Genomic DNA, 19578 nt, shown 5'->3' on the forward strand with positions numbered 1-19578 from the left:
TTTGACCATGTTCTTTCACGATATGCGTTAAAATTGTTAAATAACAAACGAAACCGTCAACGCTCTCTATACGAGAGAAGGCCAAAGGTAGTGGCGCCATCTGATCGAGAATCAAATTTTCGTGATTTTTGAGGCACGTTTTTTCTTAGACTGTATCCATCTATTACGGAGTTATATCTATCTTTGCTAATATGCAATAACGAAATTGCCGCTTTAAATGACAGATAACGAAATCGTAGATGCAACGACACCAAAACTTTTCTTTTGTTTTAATAATACTTTCGGCCAGTAAGACTTGGAAAGTTGTCTCTTAACTTCCGGGCCAGCCTTACATATATCTATGTTAGTCTGTAAGGTATTTGTAATATAGGTCTTGTTGCCTGATTTAAATTTTAAATAAACATAATAAATAAATAAACCGTTAACCCAGTGTCAAGTTGTACTGGTAACCATGGTAACTCCAGGTTTAACCGGTTAATGGTGCAAGTGACCCTTAAAGACACAAATATCTACGAAACAATATTTTTTAATATTTTTTATCACACTTGCTCGAAAAAAAATCTTATTTCATGCCGGTGTACTAAAGAACAAAGGCCTATATCGTTCTCGCGGGAGTTATGGATTGCTATAAAAAAAGCTATAACTCGCTAGGGTTTATTTTATTTTATTATGTTACTAATTCATACGAACCAAGTATTGGTATAAATGAGTTTTAGTTTTAAAATACTGACGATTACAATTTAATATTTTTGTTTATGTTTAAAAATATATAATTTGTGTAATTTAATAGCCTTTTAAAATATTTTTACATAATTTTCAATGCCGGATGGGTCTGTGCTCTAACTGCCTTTGATGTCTAACCTGTCAAAGAATGACAATATAAATAATAATAAAAAGCCCATTTATTCCATAACCGAAAATTAAACTAACATATCAAGTTAAAAAAGGTAGGTAATTTAAAATCTATTATTAGAGTTTAATTTTGTACACTTAAACTATAGGTATTATTTATAACTATAGGGTCTATAGGTATATAATTTGGTTAGGACCCCTCACGGGTAAAGGCCATAATGATTAATGACAATATGGCGGACGAATTGGGTTTCCGTATGTTTCTTTTCTCTTACTCAGAAAAGAATAAAAATGTGTTCCCCTCTAACTTTTTAACCATGGGTCCAAAGTATATCAAAAACGTTTCAATGAAAACTAAAGCGAATATGATCGGTTACGCCGTTTTCGCAAAAAGTATTTCCTTCTAAAGTTCTCAGTTAAAAGATTACATCAATGATATTATAAAATATAACTAAAGATAGGTTATAGGTTATATTTACTCATACAAAAGGAGCACAAAAATGCTTCCTTATTTATTTCTATACCTACAAAGGCTACGAAGAAACCTATTATTTTTGATTTATTTTCACATTCCATTCATCTTTGTCATACTCATTGTTAAACGTAAGCTTGTCTCTTTCTCTTTCGGTGTTCGGGAGCCCGTTAGCACGTGCAGACTACAGATCTCTCGCTTGCCTAGGCGCGAGGCGCGACTAAAGGCAACTTGTACAATTTGTCAGAAGGTAGGCGCTTCAATTTTGGAACGATATTATAAGGTTATAACCTTATAATATCAACCAAAGTGCTGCGAAGATACTCTATTATGCTTGTTATGCAGGTACATAATATCTACTAACTCCGTTTAGTAGTTTTTGAGTTTATCGCGAACATACAGACAGACAGACAGACGAGGCGGCGGGGGATTTTGTTTTATAAGGTGTAGTAATAGCCCCCGTTCAAAGCTGGTTATTAATAAAATTGTGAGTATTGTGACGGACGGGTATAAGGGTATAACTACGGAAACTTACACTGTGCATGGCCCGACATGCTCTTGACCGGTTTTTTTAGATAATTTTACTTTTTCTTCATTCCATTCCATTACCTTGTATATCGGTAACGGTGTTTGTGACTTGAGACACACTCGCTGAAGGGGATGATCCCTGCGGGGGCGTCCTCGCTCGGGCAAGGTTGCGCAACAAGTTCAAGTTCCTCTGCGCATGACAGTCACTCCACAAAATATACAACAAAAGCACAACCAGTATATCAAATATATTAAATATATTATGTATTATGTACGAAAACGTTTGCGCCAAGATACTTAATTTATTTTTCACATCACCTATCCAGAAAGGGGCTTTTTCTTCCCTGCTAATAGGGATTAAAGTGGCACTTTTCTTCCCTGCTAGGAGAGATATTTTCTGTTCTAGGACATTTTTTTTTCTCTTATGCCACATGTGTAGACACCTTAGCGCCGTCCCATCTAGCCGCCACGTCACTGAAGGCTGGCGGAGCGGTGGCAGCGGCTGAAGTCCTAAAGCGCCGCAAATATGCTGGTCTCTCAAACAACCACATGTTTGCGGCGTTTGCGGTAGAGACCCTGGGGCCGTGGAGCTGCGACGCCCTTAACCTTTTCCAAGAATTAAAAAAAAACTGCTTGAGACCTCGGGTGACCCTAGGGCTGGCTTATTCCTAGGTCAAAGAATAGGCATAGCTATCCCGCGGGGTAATGTAGCTAGCCTCATGGGCACCCTTCCGCAGGGGACAGACTTGGGGGACCTTTCATAGGTGGGTATTTTTCTATATTATTTTAAATTTTAAGTAGTTTTAATTTGTTTAGTTTATATGTAGTTTTAATGTTTTTTTTAATATGTGTTAAGTTGTTTTAATCAGATAAATAACTAGTAAAGTAAAAAAAAATTGAGATGCTTAAATTTTATTTTCCCCTCACTAGCTCGGAAAGTTGTCGTTTATCCTTCAATACAAGCGGGGAAAAACGCGTTTTATCCACTAGTGGGGAAAGTAATTTGACCTTGGATGGAGCGTGTTTAAGTAGCTTGACAGATAACAAAACGTAAAACGCTCATGATAATAATTCGTTCGATATTAATTATCATTAAATAAATGGTTTGAGAATCTAATAAAAAATACCAAATTTAGCTTGTTTTAATGATTTTAAGTCATAAACCTTAAAATTCCATAAGAAACGTTTGTTTTTTTTATAATGATGTTAAATATAATTCTGAACGCACAAGTTGAGTCGATGCAATTTCAAAACGCATCGTTGACATTTCATACATCAGAAATGTCAACATTGTCAACAATTTTTTTACCTTTTCTTACCGACTCGAGTAAAAATACACAACTTCCAGAGTTTTCTGTTATAATATCGGAAAGAAATGAGTGATTCCAGTGATGAAGATGATCTAACGCCTGTGGATGTTGCACTTTCCTCGCTATAGTGGGGTGAAAAGTTTTGTGTTACACACGGGCGCAAATGTATTTTACTTCTCGTGTGTTGAAACACTCGCTACGCTCAGGATTCTATTTTAGAACCACTCGCTTCGCTCGTGGTTTACCTATAGAATCCTTTCGCTTGCTCGTGTTTCAATTCTACACTCGCGGGTAAAATACAACTTTGCACCCTTGTATAACAAATAACTATTTTCATTCATTTTTTTTAGTTTAAATTTAATGGCGCCATACTTCTTATGACTGGAGCAAAAACACATAGTTTTAATTTGCTAATAATATGTATTGAAACCAAATGCAGTATCTATAATTAGGAATTAAACGAACTTCCCTGTGAGTGAAGTTCGATTCTAATTATATTAGCTGCAGAAATTTCGAAATTTGTTCAGCGTAATAATAATTAAATACATAAAAAACATAAAGGACGAATAGGACATTCAACATTTAACGCATAAAGCGGTAGAAATTTTGCTGAAATATTAAAAATACTCCAAATTTTCTCTTAAATATTCCATGATTGGTGCCGCCGCTACTATATTACTTATTAGGTGATCACATTCAAAATGAGAGAATTGCAAAAAAAATTTACATAATTAAGCGTAGTTCATTAAGAAGCAGTGATTAGCCTTAAGTTAATTAACCATTACGAAAATTAACCATGTAAATTGTATTGTATTTATTGTACTTAATTCATACACATATAAGTCTAAAGCATACGCTAACACACTTTCATGCATATAACCTAAATATAAATGGCTAAATTGTCGTAACACAATGGAATTAATTAACTTTTGACTAATAACAGGTCCTTAACTATGTACAATTTTTTTGAAATTCACTCTCATCGCATCATACTGTTCTTAACATAACGGAATAGGTATCTTTACTAAAACTATTCCATCATCTTTAATCTAATTTGCAAACGTGCAGAATCGCGTGAGTGAATAATAGGTATACTTACTCGTATTCTGAGCTCAATGTTTCGCACGCGAGCGAGCCCGTGAAAACACTGCGGGCCTTACCGGACAGCTTGAAATAGGAATTTGTTATTATAAATGCACGAGTATTACAATAATAATAGTTATTTACGATACAAGTGCGGAAAAGAGGAAATTCGATACGAGTGGCGATAAATTAAAACACGACCGCAGGGAGTGTTTTAAATCGACACGAGTTGCGAATTACCTATTCGCACGTGTATCGTACAACGTTTTACAGTACATATGACCCTTTAAGATTCGACATATGCACGAAAAGTGCTCTTTTACGCACTAGTGCGAGAAAGTAGCACCATATGTACTGTAAAATTATTAGATATATTGGGGAAGGGGTGCGTTTAATGAATTGCTTTGCGTGGGACATTTGTATTGTGAGTTGTTAGTTTTTTCGTCTCATAGCCAAATAGGTAGTAAATAATAAGTAACAACCTGAAATAAAACTATGAAAACGGATTATATCACGTATATTGAATTTATAATACGTCCCGACGTTTCGAACCCTTTACAGCGTTCGTGGTCAACGGGTGAACGCTGTAAAGGGTTCGAAACATCGGGATGTATTATAAATTTAATATACGCGATATAATCCGTTTTCATAGTTTTATTTCATGAGTAACTATCGCGGTAACCGAAGACAATATTAAGTAACCACTGTAGCGTGACGCTACATCTGTCGTTTTGTTTTGGAAACTACTTGCTTGTCAGTCATGTCTAGTTTGCTTGTTTGTTTAGTCGTGTCGTATAGTGCGAATTGATTCACGCAATTACGGTTAGATGGCGGTTTAAAGAAACACATGGAACCTTTTTTGGACGATGATATTTTCGAGATGGCAGGTTACAATTGCGTTGAATTTTGAATTTCAATTCTGATTCGGAAAGAGAAATTTGTTTTCTTCGTGATACTTCAGATGGATTTTGGGATTGACGTGTAAAGATCTGTTTGTGATTTATTAGATTTTTTCCTGGTTTTTTTTGTCAGTTAACCTTTTAAGCTTGAAGAGGAACGTTTTCTTCTGAGGTTGCTAATAACAACTTCGAGTGCGCTTTACGTCCCGTCGTTCCGCGGCCTTGTTGGCCGCAGTTGCCTGCAACAGGACCTTTTTAAGGCCACCGTGGAGCAGTGCTCCGGTGGTGCGTGGTGGTCGTATCAACGACAGGGCGCAGCCGCCGACGTGCAGTCGGCAGTGGATGGTCGTCGACCCCATCAGTCAGCGGTCAGGTATCAGACCCACGGTGGAGACGAGCCCGCATACTGCGTGGTTCGATAGCGTTGGTTGGCCGAACGTTTGCTTTGGAAAGGAACTAGCAGACCCACGGAGGACACGAGCCCGCATACAGCGCGGTTCGATAGGTCACGGTACAGCTTCGGTTGGCCGAACAAATTGACATCGTCTACGGAGCTTGAATATTTTTTTCACCTCAGCAGCTCGAACAAGCCTACTTTCCTCACTCCAGGGAGTGAAACAATGTAGCTTTTTAATTTACTGAAGGCCATGAACTTCATACTTTTATTACATTTTTATTTATGGTACGGTACGGTACGGTACGATACGGAACGGTACGGTACGGTACGGTACTGTACGGTACGGTACGGTCCGGTACGGTCCGGTACGGTACGGTACGGTACTGTACGGTACGGTACGGTCCGGTACGGTCCGGTACGGTACGGTACGGTCCGGTCTCGTCTCGTCTCGTCTCGTCTCGTATCGTATCGTATCGTATCGTATCGTATCTTATCGTATCGTACATATTATAATACTTTTTTTTTCTGTTTATTCTGTGTAATTCGAAATACATTTTAACCTTTAATATGTTCTCACTACTGAGGTGAAAAATTATGTGTGCAAGTTATTTTACATCTCGTGTTTTTGAGTCCCTTGCTACGCTCAAGATTCTACCTTAGAATCACTCGCTTCGCTCGTGATTCAATTATAGAATCTTTCGCTTTCTCGGGACTCAAAATAAACACTCGCAAGAAAAACCAACTTTCCTCTCTTGTTGCACAAATAACTATTTAACGTATTGGAATCGGTTCCCGTTTAATTGTTATATTTTTCCCGGTTCATTGTTATTTTTTGTGCAATATTTCTTTTAATTCTGTAAAGCCGCTGTTATCCGTATTCCGCATTTATTTAAGGCATTATTTTTAAAATTCTAATTGCCCCTAATTGTCAGGCGAAACTAATATTCGGCAATAAATTTAGGTACCTATCACCCGTTGAAACAGCCACTATCGTCCATAATCTCCATCTCATTAATCCATTTCTTTCCTTCTACAGCTAAATTTATACGCCGTAATCTTTCGCACGTACACCAGTTCACGCCAGTGCGGAAAGCGGACCGTCAGAAAAATAATTTGTTTTGGTTACATTATTTTTTTAAATTCCATATGTAGATAATATTGTCTTCGGTTACCGCGATAGTTACTCATGAAATAAAACTATGAAAACGGATTATATCGCGTATATTGAATTTATAATACATCCCGACGTTTCGAACTCTTTACAGCGTTCGTGGTCAACGGGTGACTGAGGAAAAATTACAAAATGCAAAAATACCCACATACTAAAATAATGAACAATCATAGACTACAAACTTTAAGGCTGGTTGTACATGCAAAATCGGTTCATAAGGCTAGTTATACACTATAATTATTTTTCAAGTAAAGATATATATATATACGCGATAAAAATAAACTATGCCGGCTCCAACCCTACACCACGGACCCGAGAAGATTTAATTCCCTCCTAAATTGTAGGAGGGTATCCCAATATGGGACCGGCAACCGAGTTTGTTGCCGGTCCCATATTGGGATACCCTCCTACAATTTAGGAGGGAATTAAATCTTCTCGGGTCCGTGGTGTAGGGTTGGAGCCGGCATAGTTTATTTTTATCGCGTATATATATATATCTTTACTTGAAAAATAATTATAGTGTATAACTAGCCTTATGAACCGATTTTGCATGTACAACCAGCCTTAAAGTTTGTAGTCTATGATTGTTCATTATTTTAGTATGTGGGTATTTTTGCATTTTGTAATTTTTCCTCAGTCACCCGTTGACCACGAACGCTGTAAAGAGTTCGAAACGTCGGGATGTATTATAAATTCAATATACGCGATATAATCCGTTTTCATAGTTTTATTCCATATGTAGATTTTTTTTAGTGACTTTCGGAAGTGCTTATCAAATTATACGTGTTGTGCACAGTATTTGCACCACCTATTATCATGCTTTATGTCCAGTTCATCACCATCGGCCATGGTTATTGGTTATTTTTTTGCATTCTTAATTATGAAGTAAGTAAATCATAAATTAAAATTAGTTAATGAAATGACTAAGTAGCGCTTAATGCTACGGCTGTTGCTTTTCACATGAGGTTACGATACGAGGGTAATGAGAGGATTAGCACATTATATTATAATGATATATTTATATCAAAGAAATAACAAGGCAAGTATCTAATAGGCCTGTTTACAAATTATCCCATCGAAATGACCTTTATCGCTAATAACACGGGACTAGCAACAATTTTCTAATGATGTATAACGTGGATATGCTTCCAACTATCTTATTGTACCGAAGTGTATGGAGTTTTATCAGATGCATCCACATTAACCATAACGTTTGATACTAAATAAATAAATTATTCTCGTCATCGCTTTTTAATTACCACGACATTCTACTCTAGCCATGGCAAACATGAACACGTCTGAAAGGCGAGCGCCCTGTGCATCGTAAGGGAAAAATATGTATATTCCTTATCCGAAATATTGACAGTCGCCATCAGATATATCGGAGCGGCCAAGGTGTTCACAATATCTTAACACGCACTCTAGCGCCTTGACAATAGAGGCGTGTTCAGATATTTGTGAGCGCATTGACCGCTCCGATATATCTACAAGGACCTACTTTGGTGCATACCGCGATTTTTTTTACATTATTAATTAATAAATGCAGAATTTTTTACTATTTACGCGTCTAGTTACGTTAATATACTCACTACGTAGCATAGTTTAATGTATGTACCTATACTTTTTTGCAGACCCCTAGACGTTTTGTCCGTCGGTTACATAAAAATATTAAAAGCATTTCTTACGATATCAGCTTCCTGGCCATACCAAATAGCTGGCGGCAAGGTTCACAGCTTGTACAAGTACTATGGCCGTTGCATCATACCCTTCGGAGTTACAGCCATCAGTTTCGAAGTATGGTTCCTGATCGACAACTTCAATGTTTTATCTCTCTTTGAAGTGGGTCATATGTATTTGTCATTATTTTTAGCTACCTTGTCAATAGTAAGTATATGTACATTTACATTTTTATTTTGCATCATGGTTGTGTTAGTGGTGTTTTTGTATCAAATTATTTTCCTTTGTCTCTAAGGCTCGAACGTTTCTTCCACTTTTCTCTCGGTACGGAGAAATAGTAGAACGATTCCTGCTTTCTTTTCATCTCACACATTTCAAGCATAAGGGCAGCTACCACCTTAAGGTCAGTTTTTTAAATGGCGTAAATACATATTGCATCACATGATTATATGTTTCTTATAATAAATTAATATCATTTTAATTGAATTTATTTTCAATTTATTACCAGATGTATGAGAAGTTAGAATGGCTTTCCCACCGCGTTGTAATAATAACACTGGCATTTGGGATGCTCTGCGCCGTCGCATACAACATGATGCCCATCATCAACAACATCAGCAGCGGGGCATACAAGAATGACAATAAAACCGTCGAGTTGTCCGTCTACTTCTCTTACCCAGGCTTTGATCCTCAGGACCACTATAAGTTTGCCACAATCTTTAACTTCTACGTAGTTTTCGGATGCGCCATTTTAGTTAGTGGAATAGACCTCCTCATGACGTTGTTCGTTATCCAAATAATCGGTCACATTGAAGTGCTTAAAAATAGTCTGCTGACCTTTCCTGAGCCCAAGAAGTCCACGGATATAATAAAACCACACTTTGGAAGAATAAAGCAGTTTGCAGTTTTAACAGCACCAATGTTCACTGAGGAAGAAAATCTTGTAATTAAGGAAAAATTAAAAGATTGTGTTAAACATCATCTATTTATTGTCAGGTAAGATAATTATGGAATTGATACCCAGTAACACATTATTAGATTTTGACGTTTTATGCTTAAACCCACGACCACTGGATCACTAGTACAGTGCTCTACCATCTGAGCCACCAAGACCGTACCCAATGCAGCGAACACCCAACACGCCTAATGGCTACTATATGGTGGAAATATTCGCTGCATGGGGTACGGTCTTGGTGGCTCAGGTTTTATGCTTAGTTTTACAGATGACATGTCGGACTTTTTTGGACCGGTGTTAGCTATTTACTTTCTCTTTCATCAAGTATCGGGATGTATATTGCTTCTTGAGTTATCAGCAGGGGTAAGTTCTTTTACTTCTATTTTCAAGTATAACTAACTAGTTATGTTATTCAAAACATAATTATTTATTGTGTTCCAGGACCCAGATGCTCTAACCAAATATGGCCCCCTTACAGTAACAATCTTCGGACAGCTCATTATTATATCAACTATTTATGAAATAGTTAACACCAAGGTACGTCAACACGTTGAGAAATTACGATTGAGACATACACACATGCGTAGTTGGTAATATAAATAAAAAAATTATGTGTTGCCGTGAAAACTAGTTTTAGTTAACTGGGATTTTTCAGTCAAAAAATGTTTTCGCAAAATGCTCTAAGCACCATGTGTGTGATAAAGCTTTGAAGTTTTAAGTCGTTTTTAATAAGGTTCCGTTATAGTTTAGTACCTACTAGGAACCCTTATAATTTCGCCATGGCTGTCCGTCTGTCCGTCTTCCGCGGCTTTGCTCCGTGTTCGTTAGTGCTAGAAAGCTGCAATTTGGCATGGATACCTAAATCAAGCATTGCGACCGAAAGGTTAAAAAAATCATTTATTTCAAGCTATTTGGCTCATATATAACATTACAATTTAACCTTTTGGACGCCAATGACCGATATATACGCACCGTAGGTTCAGCGCCAAAGACCGATTAATCCGTCAAAGACCACAGAGCTAGTTAAAACTAATTTTATTAAAACCCATTTTCACGAGTAAAACTAGTTTTCCAAAACGCATTTTCACTAGTTGTAGCTCGGAGTTTTCAAAACTAGTTGTCGCAAAAGTACATTGGTGAAAACAAGGTATATTTCACTAATTATTTCAAATTGATTGCAGTTAAAAGTTTCTAGTTTTGACTTATCGAGAAAACGCATTTTCACTAGGTGAAACTAGTTTTCACTGTAGGTATTCTGCCAGAGTTAAAGGATAGGTGCGACGATGAGCAAAGCGAGATCCTTCTATGTATGTTAGGCTAACCGTGACCAAACAGCGCGAATTCGAGAGAAAGGCGAGAAATTAAATGTCCCAAATTTTAATAGGTACTGAAACGGGATTTAATAGAATGCACTTTTATCATTTTAGCCTGACGTTTTGAACTTCACATTACGTTCGCGGGTACAGGCAAACTCAAATCAATATACCTACCTAAATGTCTCAAGTTTTACCTCCTAGATAAAATGTATTTTTTCTTATTGCTACTTTCATATAAGTACCTCTTATTAAAAATTTCGGTAAACGAACCTAAGTGACAAAAACTGAGAAATTTTGAGTCGCGTCCAGTTTAAGTCTATAAGTTTCAAATACCTAAAACAATTGCGACTTTAAACCTACTTACTGTTTATTGTCAAATTTGACGTACAAGTATATTACATTGTTGTTATTTTGGTGATTGGTACTTTTCCCCCGCGGCAGGGAGGGGGCTGCCCTCCCTCCGCGCCTCCGGGCTTTTATATACACTCTAGGGGTAGAGATAGAGACCATAAAGACCACGTGGGGTCGGGGTTAACAAATTCGGTTCCATGACAAATCTTTAAAACAGAAAATATGCTCGGCTCAGGATACTGGAGTGCTCCGATTCGATTTTTGATATGTATGGTGTACAAAAGTAGCCACAAAATATTCAATAAAATCAAAAAAATAAAAACTTAAGGTCAACTCGGCGAAGACCGGCATACTTTATTTAAATAGAAAATACTTGACAAATTTTAGCTATCCTGTTACCTGAAAGTAAAATTTTCTGAAACTAGTTGATAAAATATTTCGTTGGTTTCTAATTAAACTTGCCAAATTCTCATATAAGGCATCGGATAGTGAAATAAACACTCATTTTTAAAACACATCGCAATGGACGAACTCAGCGCCAATGTCGGCTAAGATCGTCTAATGGCGAATTTACCTACACATAGGCAACCTACGTAATTATAGATTTTTGTACGAGTGCGAACTACAATAACAACTGAATGTAGACTCTAATAGCTCAAGAATAGGGTTTATTATGGCTAATTTCATGCAAAGTTTCGTTTGTCGGGTAAGACCGGCATACATCGCCATGCAGGGGTAGAAAACACGCAGGTAAGTATTAATAAAACAATGAGATCAAACATTGAGACCAATATATTCTTAAGTAAAATATTATACGAGTATTAATTTAAGTATATGCTAATGTTGGCGATTTAGACTTCCAATACACAGCGTTTCCGAATAACCTTACTACAAATCCTGTGGTTGATTTTCTATCTAAAACATCTCCGGCCCAATCGGCATCTACGTAACAATCCATAATATTTGCCTTCAAGTTTTGGCAATACGTGAGCTTAAGGCTCTTAGTCGCGTACAAATACTTTAAAACACGCAATGCACATTTAAAATGAGTCTCGTTATAACTGTTTTGAAACCTGCTCAGATAATTGACACAATAAGCTATATCTGCCCGCGCAGCATGATTTCCCCTATCACTAAAACCGTCACTTTCGCACTCACATACTTGTTAGAACGTGACAGGCATGGTGATAAGCGTACCGTGCTACGACTCCTGGTCGAGTACCAGAACTAATGTACAACAACGCTCCTATCAAATTTCTATATTTAACATCCTCATTCAGTTCACATCTGTCAAGTTTCATATTAATCTCCATCGGTGTTTTATAAAATTTCGAATTTTCAATCTGGCTCAAAGTCAAAATATTCGGTTTACTATAATCATACTCAACGTCAATTCCTATATAGTTTTTGACTTTTCCCATGTCCTTCATTCTAAAATAACTACTCAATTTATTTATTATCGTAGCAACCATTTGTTCATCTTTGCAAGCAATTAATAAATCATCTACATATACTAATATATACTGTTTGGTTACTATCAGTTTTCACATAGAGACAATAGTCATATTTACTTCGCCGAAACCCTAAGGTCAACACAAATTTATGAAAACATTCGTACCACGCACTTTCCTTTAATCCGTATAAGGACTTATATAATTTATACACTTTATCAGTACCATCTTCATACCCTAACGGTTGTTTGACATACACTTCGGATAACACTTTACCGTTTAAAAATGCAGTTTCTACATCCATTTGATGTACATGTAGGTTAAATTGACAACAGAATGATAAAAGTAGTTTCAAAGTTTGCATTCTAGCTACAGGTGAATAAGTATCTTCGACATTATCTGTCTGTTGAAAGCCTCGTACCACTAACCTTGCTTTATAGAGATCGTTGGTTTTCTTCGTATACACCCATTTAAAGTCAAGTACCTTTTTGTTCTCTGGAGCATTTACCAGCGTCCAAGTATTATTCTTCACAAGCCTGTTCATCTCTCTATCCATTGCCTCTTTCCATTGATCTGCCTCGTCACATTTGGTTGCCTCCTGAAAAGTATCTGGAATCATCGCATCACAATAATTAACAGTGATATCTACAGTAGTAGCCGAATTCTTCGTCGAAACGGACTGGTGCTTTAATTTGTCTCTTGGACTTTCTCGTCTCATCGTTTACTTTGTCGTCAGTATCATTATCATTCTCTTGTACTGTTTCTCCCGGTTCAATTTCATCTATGGTATCTTCCCACTTTTCTTCTTCTTTTTTATTTTCCTCTTTACCTTCTTCCTCATCGTCAAAAGCAATTAATTTCACATCTTTTTCAATTATATCTACGTGCCTTGCTATGATAATTCTGTCATTAATCAGTACTCTATAACCAACATCTGTATATCCGAGTAGAATTCCCATTTCTGATTTATGATCCCATTTTGACCTTCTCCTTTCTTCTGGCGTTCTAACATAAACTTTACTGCCATACATTTTTAAATATTTTGCAGATGGCTTCTTCTGGAAAAATAGTTCGTAAGGAGTCTTTCTTTCTGAAGTATTTGTCAATATTCGGTTCTTTAAGTAAGCTGCTGTTTTTACGGCATCTGGCCAAAATCGTCTGTCAACTTTTGCTTCTGCTAAAAGGCATCGTGCCATATCCATAATCGATCTATTGTATCTTTATGCTGTACCGTTCCACTCATGCACATATGCTGGGCTGGGCTTAATCATTATGCCCTTTTCTCTCGCAAAATTAAAAATTCTTGTATTAATATATTCTCTACCGTTGTCGCATCTCAACTCCTTTATAACTTTTCCTGTTAAATTTTGTAGCTCATTTACATATTCCACAAAACAATCATATACTTCTTCATATGACGATATTAGCCTCCAAACTTTTGACGGACTCCGCCACTACTACATTTTGAGGTTAGTTTATTTCCACCAGAAATATCTTCGTGAAATACCGAGTTTAACGTTATTGTAATATAATATTCATATAAATACATTAATAAAGAATAGACATACCTGGATCGATCTTAAAAACACTTAATGTCTTGTACTCCCAATACGAGTTGCGAACCTGACTAAACTTGAAAGGCCGGTTTTTCTCTTCATGCTAGAGGTAGTGCCATCTGTGTAAATTAGTATGAACTAGAACCGTTTTATCATTACGTAAATTGTGTTGCCATCCTCGTAGCTGTGCAGAATTTGCTGTAATTCTTGCTAGACGACCTTCGCCGTCAGACGGTCTTCGCCGAGTTGACCTTATTTCCGGCGGCTAAAATTGCTTTAAATCATTTCAAAACAACCCACTTTTCACCGAACCGGGTTCATGTCGTATTCGTTCACTGTGCAGGTGGCGCGCCTTTGGAACGGACTTCCTTTTAACATAAAAAATGCGCCAAATAAGTTCGCGTTCAAAAAATCCTTACGTGCTTTCTATGCTAGCGGAAAGAAAGTTTCTTAGTGTATTTTTATTAGTTTCATAATGAGTTTCGTCGTTATTTATATATATATTATATATGTATATTATATTTGTATATATATGTGATTATATGTTATTTTTATTTTATTTTTGCTGTTGTATTTGTAGCACCGCCCACAATTTCTCTGCTTAGCCTTAAGGTTGACTGGTAGAGAATGCCTTATGGCATTAAGTCCGCCTTTTGTACTGTAAGGTTTTCTTTTGTGCAATAAAGATTAAATAAATAAATAAATAAATAAATAACCCAAAAAAGCCCCCCACAGCGTCAATATTATCCTCAAACAAGGCGACTTATTTTAAGATCCAACCCAGATTTTAATTAGGTGTAGTGAAAAGTCAAAGAGCTGGCGCGGGATAGGGAAAGCTGGAAGATACTCCACCGACAAGAGAATAACTCTTAAGTTAATGATGATGAGTGATTATATTATGTTATTTTTATTTTATTTTTGCTGTTGTATTTGTAGCACCGCCCACAATTTCTCTGCTTAGCCTTAAGGTTGACTGGTAGAGAATGCCTTATGGCATTAAGTCCGCCTTTTGTACTGTAAGGTTTTCTTTTGTGCAATAAAGATTAAATAAATAAATAAATAAATAAATAACCCAAAAAAGCCCCCCACAGCGTCAATATTATCCTCAAACAAGGCGACTTATTTTAAGATCCAACCCAGATTTTAATTAGGTGTAGTGAAAAGTCAAAGAGCTGGCGCGGGATAGGGAAAGCTGGAAGATACTCCACCGACAAGAGAATAACTCTTAAGTTAATGATGATGAGTGATTATAGGAGTGAACGGCAGTGGGAAGTCATAATCATAGGTGATAGTATATAGATTACCTACGCACGGGACATTTGCTACCGCAGTTATGACTGCTCCTGCTATGAGGTACTCCGGGCCCTTATGCTTGATTACAAGCAATTTTTTTATTTGTTATGATTTGTTTAATAGTTTTTTTATTTTTTACATAATTATTTTACTGAACTATTGTCTTTTACATTTTGACAATCTATTTGTGAGTTCATGTTATTTAGAAACATTGTGACATTGTTAAATATCATGTAATTGCCAACAAGAAATAAATTGATCTATCTATCATCTATCTATCCTCCGCAGCGCTTGTACATTAGTACAGTCAGATGTAGAGAGAGGCGACTTCCCTGGATACAATCAGTCCATGCAGGGGGGGGGGGGGGGGTCACCTCTCTCTGCATCTGACTGTTATACATGATACTTACTAATAGCCCCCGTTTAGCCTATTCTGGCAGAATGGTAACTACTACTACTTAAATACTTGAAATGTCTATGAGACTACAATTAAAACACCTTCTTTTAATAAAATAAATATTGTTGAAATCGGTTGACATGATAAAGAATTATCCCTGAAAGACCAACATACTACCGGTCGCGCAAATTATTTAGCCGATTTGCCGTTAGATTGCACTGTATACAGTATACTTCTGGTCAAAAGTCTTTTATGTTTTTAGTTCTGCCCCGGTTTCGCACGGGTAAACCTTAACAAAATTTATACCTAAACCTTCCCCAATAATCACTCTATTGATAGGTAAAAACCGCATGAAATAAAATCCGTTCAGTAGTTTTTAAATTTATCGCGAACATAGGTAGGTACATACATACAGACAGACAGACGCGGCGGGGACTTTGTTTTATAAGATGTACCTATATAGAGTTTTGAATGATTCACGGTTAGTTTCACTAGACTCAAGGTTTCAAGGACTTGAGGTTTTGTATTATACAAAAGGTAATCACGGTCTATATCCCGGTCAATATAAGTCTAGTGTACCTATATAGATGAGATAATTGAAAGTTTGTACGGAACCCTCGGTGCACGAGCTTAACGAACTCACACTTGACCGGTTATTTATTTTTATGTGTAATACAGTTTAAATTATACATTTATAATAAATAATATATATAATGCATGTATGTAGCTATAAGTTATATTGGAATAAAGAGGCTTTATTATTATTACTATATATATATATATAAGCTGGGTTTAGATCTCATTAGAAATAAAACTGTTGCATGGTTAAAGAGCGAGCTCCTTGCAACGACAGCATACTCAATGCCGTGGGAGTGCATGAACGTGTCCAACCGGCGCTCCGTGTGCATACTGCTGCGCCGCCTGCAGCGGCCCATCGCCGTCCGCGCGCTCGGCGTCACCGCCGTCAACGTGCAGACTATGAGCACGGTACGTTGCTGTTTGAGCACCGACACAGCGCGCCGAGTGAGCGTATCCAACCGGCGCTCCGTGTGCATACTGTTGCGCCGCCTGCAGCGTCGTCGTCCGCGCGCTCGGCGTCACCGCCGTCAACGTGCAGACTATGAGCACGGTACGTTGTTGTTTGAGCACCGACACAGCGCGCCAAGTGAGCGTATCCAACCGGCGCTCCGTGTGCATACTGCTGCGCCGCCTGCAACGGCCCATCGCCGTCCGCACGCTCGGCGCCACCGCCGTCAATGTGCAGACTAAATATGAGCACGGTATACGTTGATGACGTTTTTGTTTATATAACCACGATTAGGATCAAAAAACGACATCCTACTACTTTTCTGTCTTTGTAGACTCATAACACTTTAGATAGGTGTACGTCCAACTATAAAGGAACGGCCACACCGTAATTAGACACAGTGTATACGCAATTATATATTACTGCGTAAACGGTGTGTTAACTTACCTCAAGCTATTCGTGGGCTGGCCTAAGTAGCTATGCAAGAGTGAAACGTAAGTTATTATGTTAATATCAACAAACTACATCAGCTTTATCATTTTTCAGATTTTAAAGACGTCCTTCAGTTATTTCACCTTCCTCAGGACCCTGAATGACTAAATGTCAACAGCCCTGGGCCTGAACCATGAACACCGAAGAATCAGAGCTACTTCTACTTGCACGTCTCTTGCACAGTATCTAAAACTTTCTAATCTTATTTACTTTGTCCCCGGCAAGCTCGGCCGAATTTCACCTTCCCATACAAACGGAGTTTCGTTCTCATTCTAAAACTACGGGTTGGATTGTAATGAAACTTTGCACATACAATGATATGAGGTATATCTAGGTCTGCAATTAGTTTATATAGCACCAGTTTATAAAACAAACGAAGTAGAGCAAAAAAAAGTTTTGTGTGAAAATCTAAAATTCCCTGTATTTTTTTAACTATGATCTCTGAAGCTACATAAACTAATTACAGACATAGATATACCTTATCCTATTGTAAGTACAAACTAGCGACTAGTTTTAAAATGAGAGCGTAACTACGTTTGTATGGAGAACCGAGCTTGCCGGGGCCCTTAACCTAGCATATAACACTATACTATAATACAATTTCAGTGTTTATATTACCTATAATGGCACGGGAACATTTACATAATAATAAAGAAGATATTACCAGAAGACTCTAGGAGTAAGAGTATTTTGAATATCCTAATGAATGTCAACCAACCAATCAATAAATTTATAAGGTACCTACATACAATCGGTGACATTCTCGGTGAACCACTTCAGAAATTTTTTACCTCGATCCTTACAAACGAGTTAAACTCCGCCTCCCATAGACTAACGAATTACGATGCATTCAGGGTTCTTAATGTTAATAATAAAAAGTGTAAAAACAGGTAATGAGACAAACAACAGTTTATTAGTTGTTTTTTGTTTAGGCTAAGCTTCGCCTCCCCATAAAGATAACCAATTAGGATGCATTTTGAATTCCTTATTTTAGTTTGCAAATGCCGACCGTCAGAAAGACAATAGACGGCAACAAACTTTAACTTAGCTAACCTTTTTTTTTAACACCAAAATTTTTAAGTCATCACTTTTATGATATCGCCTGACCGTCTGCAAGACGTTTAAATGATTTTTGCCCTTAAGGTGGTTCACCGGGAATGTCCCAGATTGTACCTAATACGATTGCCTTTCGACAAAATCGATTTCCTCGCTACCCGCTGCACGCGTCACTTGAGCCACACGCGGAAGCGCGGCTCATCCCACCCCCGCCCAAAAGGCCTCGTGCACGTTACAGGTTCAAGAACAGCAGAAATCCCGCATGTGTGCGTGTAGGTCACGTAATACTTACTTTTTTAATCAATAGGATTAACCAAGGATTATTAGAAGTTAACTACTGCCAATATTGAAGTTCATGGCTACCGATATCCATTAACCTAATCCGATCCAATACTAGTGCATTGAGGACTGAGGTTAGAGGTTGAGGTTAGAGTGAGGTTAGTTAGGATATGTTTAATGATGTTTTTCGATAAGTCTTTCAAAACTAACGCTGAACAAATTATAAATGGAATTCAGTCATAAAGTGGCCATGCACTTTTGCAGCTGGGTGTAAAATTCGAAACCACAACATGTTGGTTATAGAGTATAATAATAGAGTAAAAAGCCTATAATTTTTCTTCTAATTACCAGCATACCTACTTATACAATTAAAATTAACGGTAGCATTTTCAAAACGCCTCTGAATGATGTTACTCTCATACATATCTACACGCCAAACCTACAATCGATCCCTTTAGATAAGTATAAGACCGAAAGAAAGTAAAACTGAAGCCCCACGACACGTGACCAACAAACGAGCCGTTGCTAGCACGTGCATCCCTGCCGTACACTACACGTGCCGCTCCTAAACAAAAAAAACTTTGAAAAGCAGAGGTTAAAAATGAAAATAGGGAACTTTTAAGGGTTTATTTTACCACAAAGGAACTTTACCAAGTTTATGATTTACCAGAAAATTTCGGCTATATAATATACACTTTATTCGGTGGGTATATACGCTGAACCAGAATAAAGAGGTTTTTATATACTCGTATGAGTCAGTGACAGTACCAGTAAATTATCCAATAACAGACATATAACATGACTAACACACTAATATACGGATAGATCTTGTATGTACAAGATCTGGGCACGATTTTAATGAGCTGTCAAGAAATATTTTCAGTTACTTGGTGATTGCTCTTGTGTGTTGATATAATTATTTTAAATGAATCTGAATATTTACAATAACTTATCCGTGAACTGAAAAACAATTGTTAGACTCAAATTAACAAATTATTCTGGCACGATATGCGTTT

At 37.2% G+C, this 19578-nt stretch overlaps 1 protein-coding gene across 2 annotated transcripts; it reads left to right on the plus strand.

Annotated features, from left to right (window-relative positions):
- Positions 1-8224: 8224 nt before the first annotated feature.
- LOC134743846 (odorant receptor 67a-like) lies at positions 8225-17430 on the plus strand. Of its 2 annotated transcripts, XM_063677472.1 has the most exons (7): positions 8225-8596; positions 8685-8792; positions 8898-9385; positions 9605-9707; positions 9786-9881; positions 16540-16695; positions 17282-17430. In XM_063677472.1, exons 1-7 carry the CDS (start codon positions 8318-8320, stop codon positions 17333-17335), a joined length of 1284 nt encoding a protein of 427 aa, XP_063533542.1. In that variant the 5' UTR covers positions 8225-8317; the 3' UTR covers positions 17336-17430. The 2 variants fall into 2 exon arrangements, with proteins under 2 accessions (XP_063533542.1, XP_063533551.1); XM_063677481.1 differs by lacking the exon at positions 8685-8792.
- The last annotated feature ends 2148 nt before the right edge of the window (positions 17431-19578 follow it).

This window comes from Cydia strobilella, chromosome 1 (genome assembly GCF_947568885.1).
Source record: "Cydia strobilella chromosome 1, ilCydStro3.1, whole genome shotgun sequence".
Taxonomy (NCBI): Eukaryota; Metazoa; Arthropoda; class Insecta; order Lepidoptera; family Tortricidae; genus Cydia; species Cydia strobilella.

Coding starts and splice junctions, on each gene's coding strand:
- LOC134743846 (XM_063677472.1), top strand. CDS start 8,318: ATGTATGTACCTATACTTTTTTGCAGACCCCTAGACGTTTTGTCCGTC. Junction 9,708..9,785: donor TTCTTGAGTTATCAGCAGGG/GTAAGTTCTTTT, acceptor ATTGTGTTCCAG/GACCCAGATGCTCTAACCAA. Junction 9,882..16,539: donor ATGAAATAGTTAACACCAAG/GTACGTCAACAC, acceptor GCATGGTTAAAG/AGCGAGCTCCTTGCAACGAC.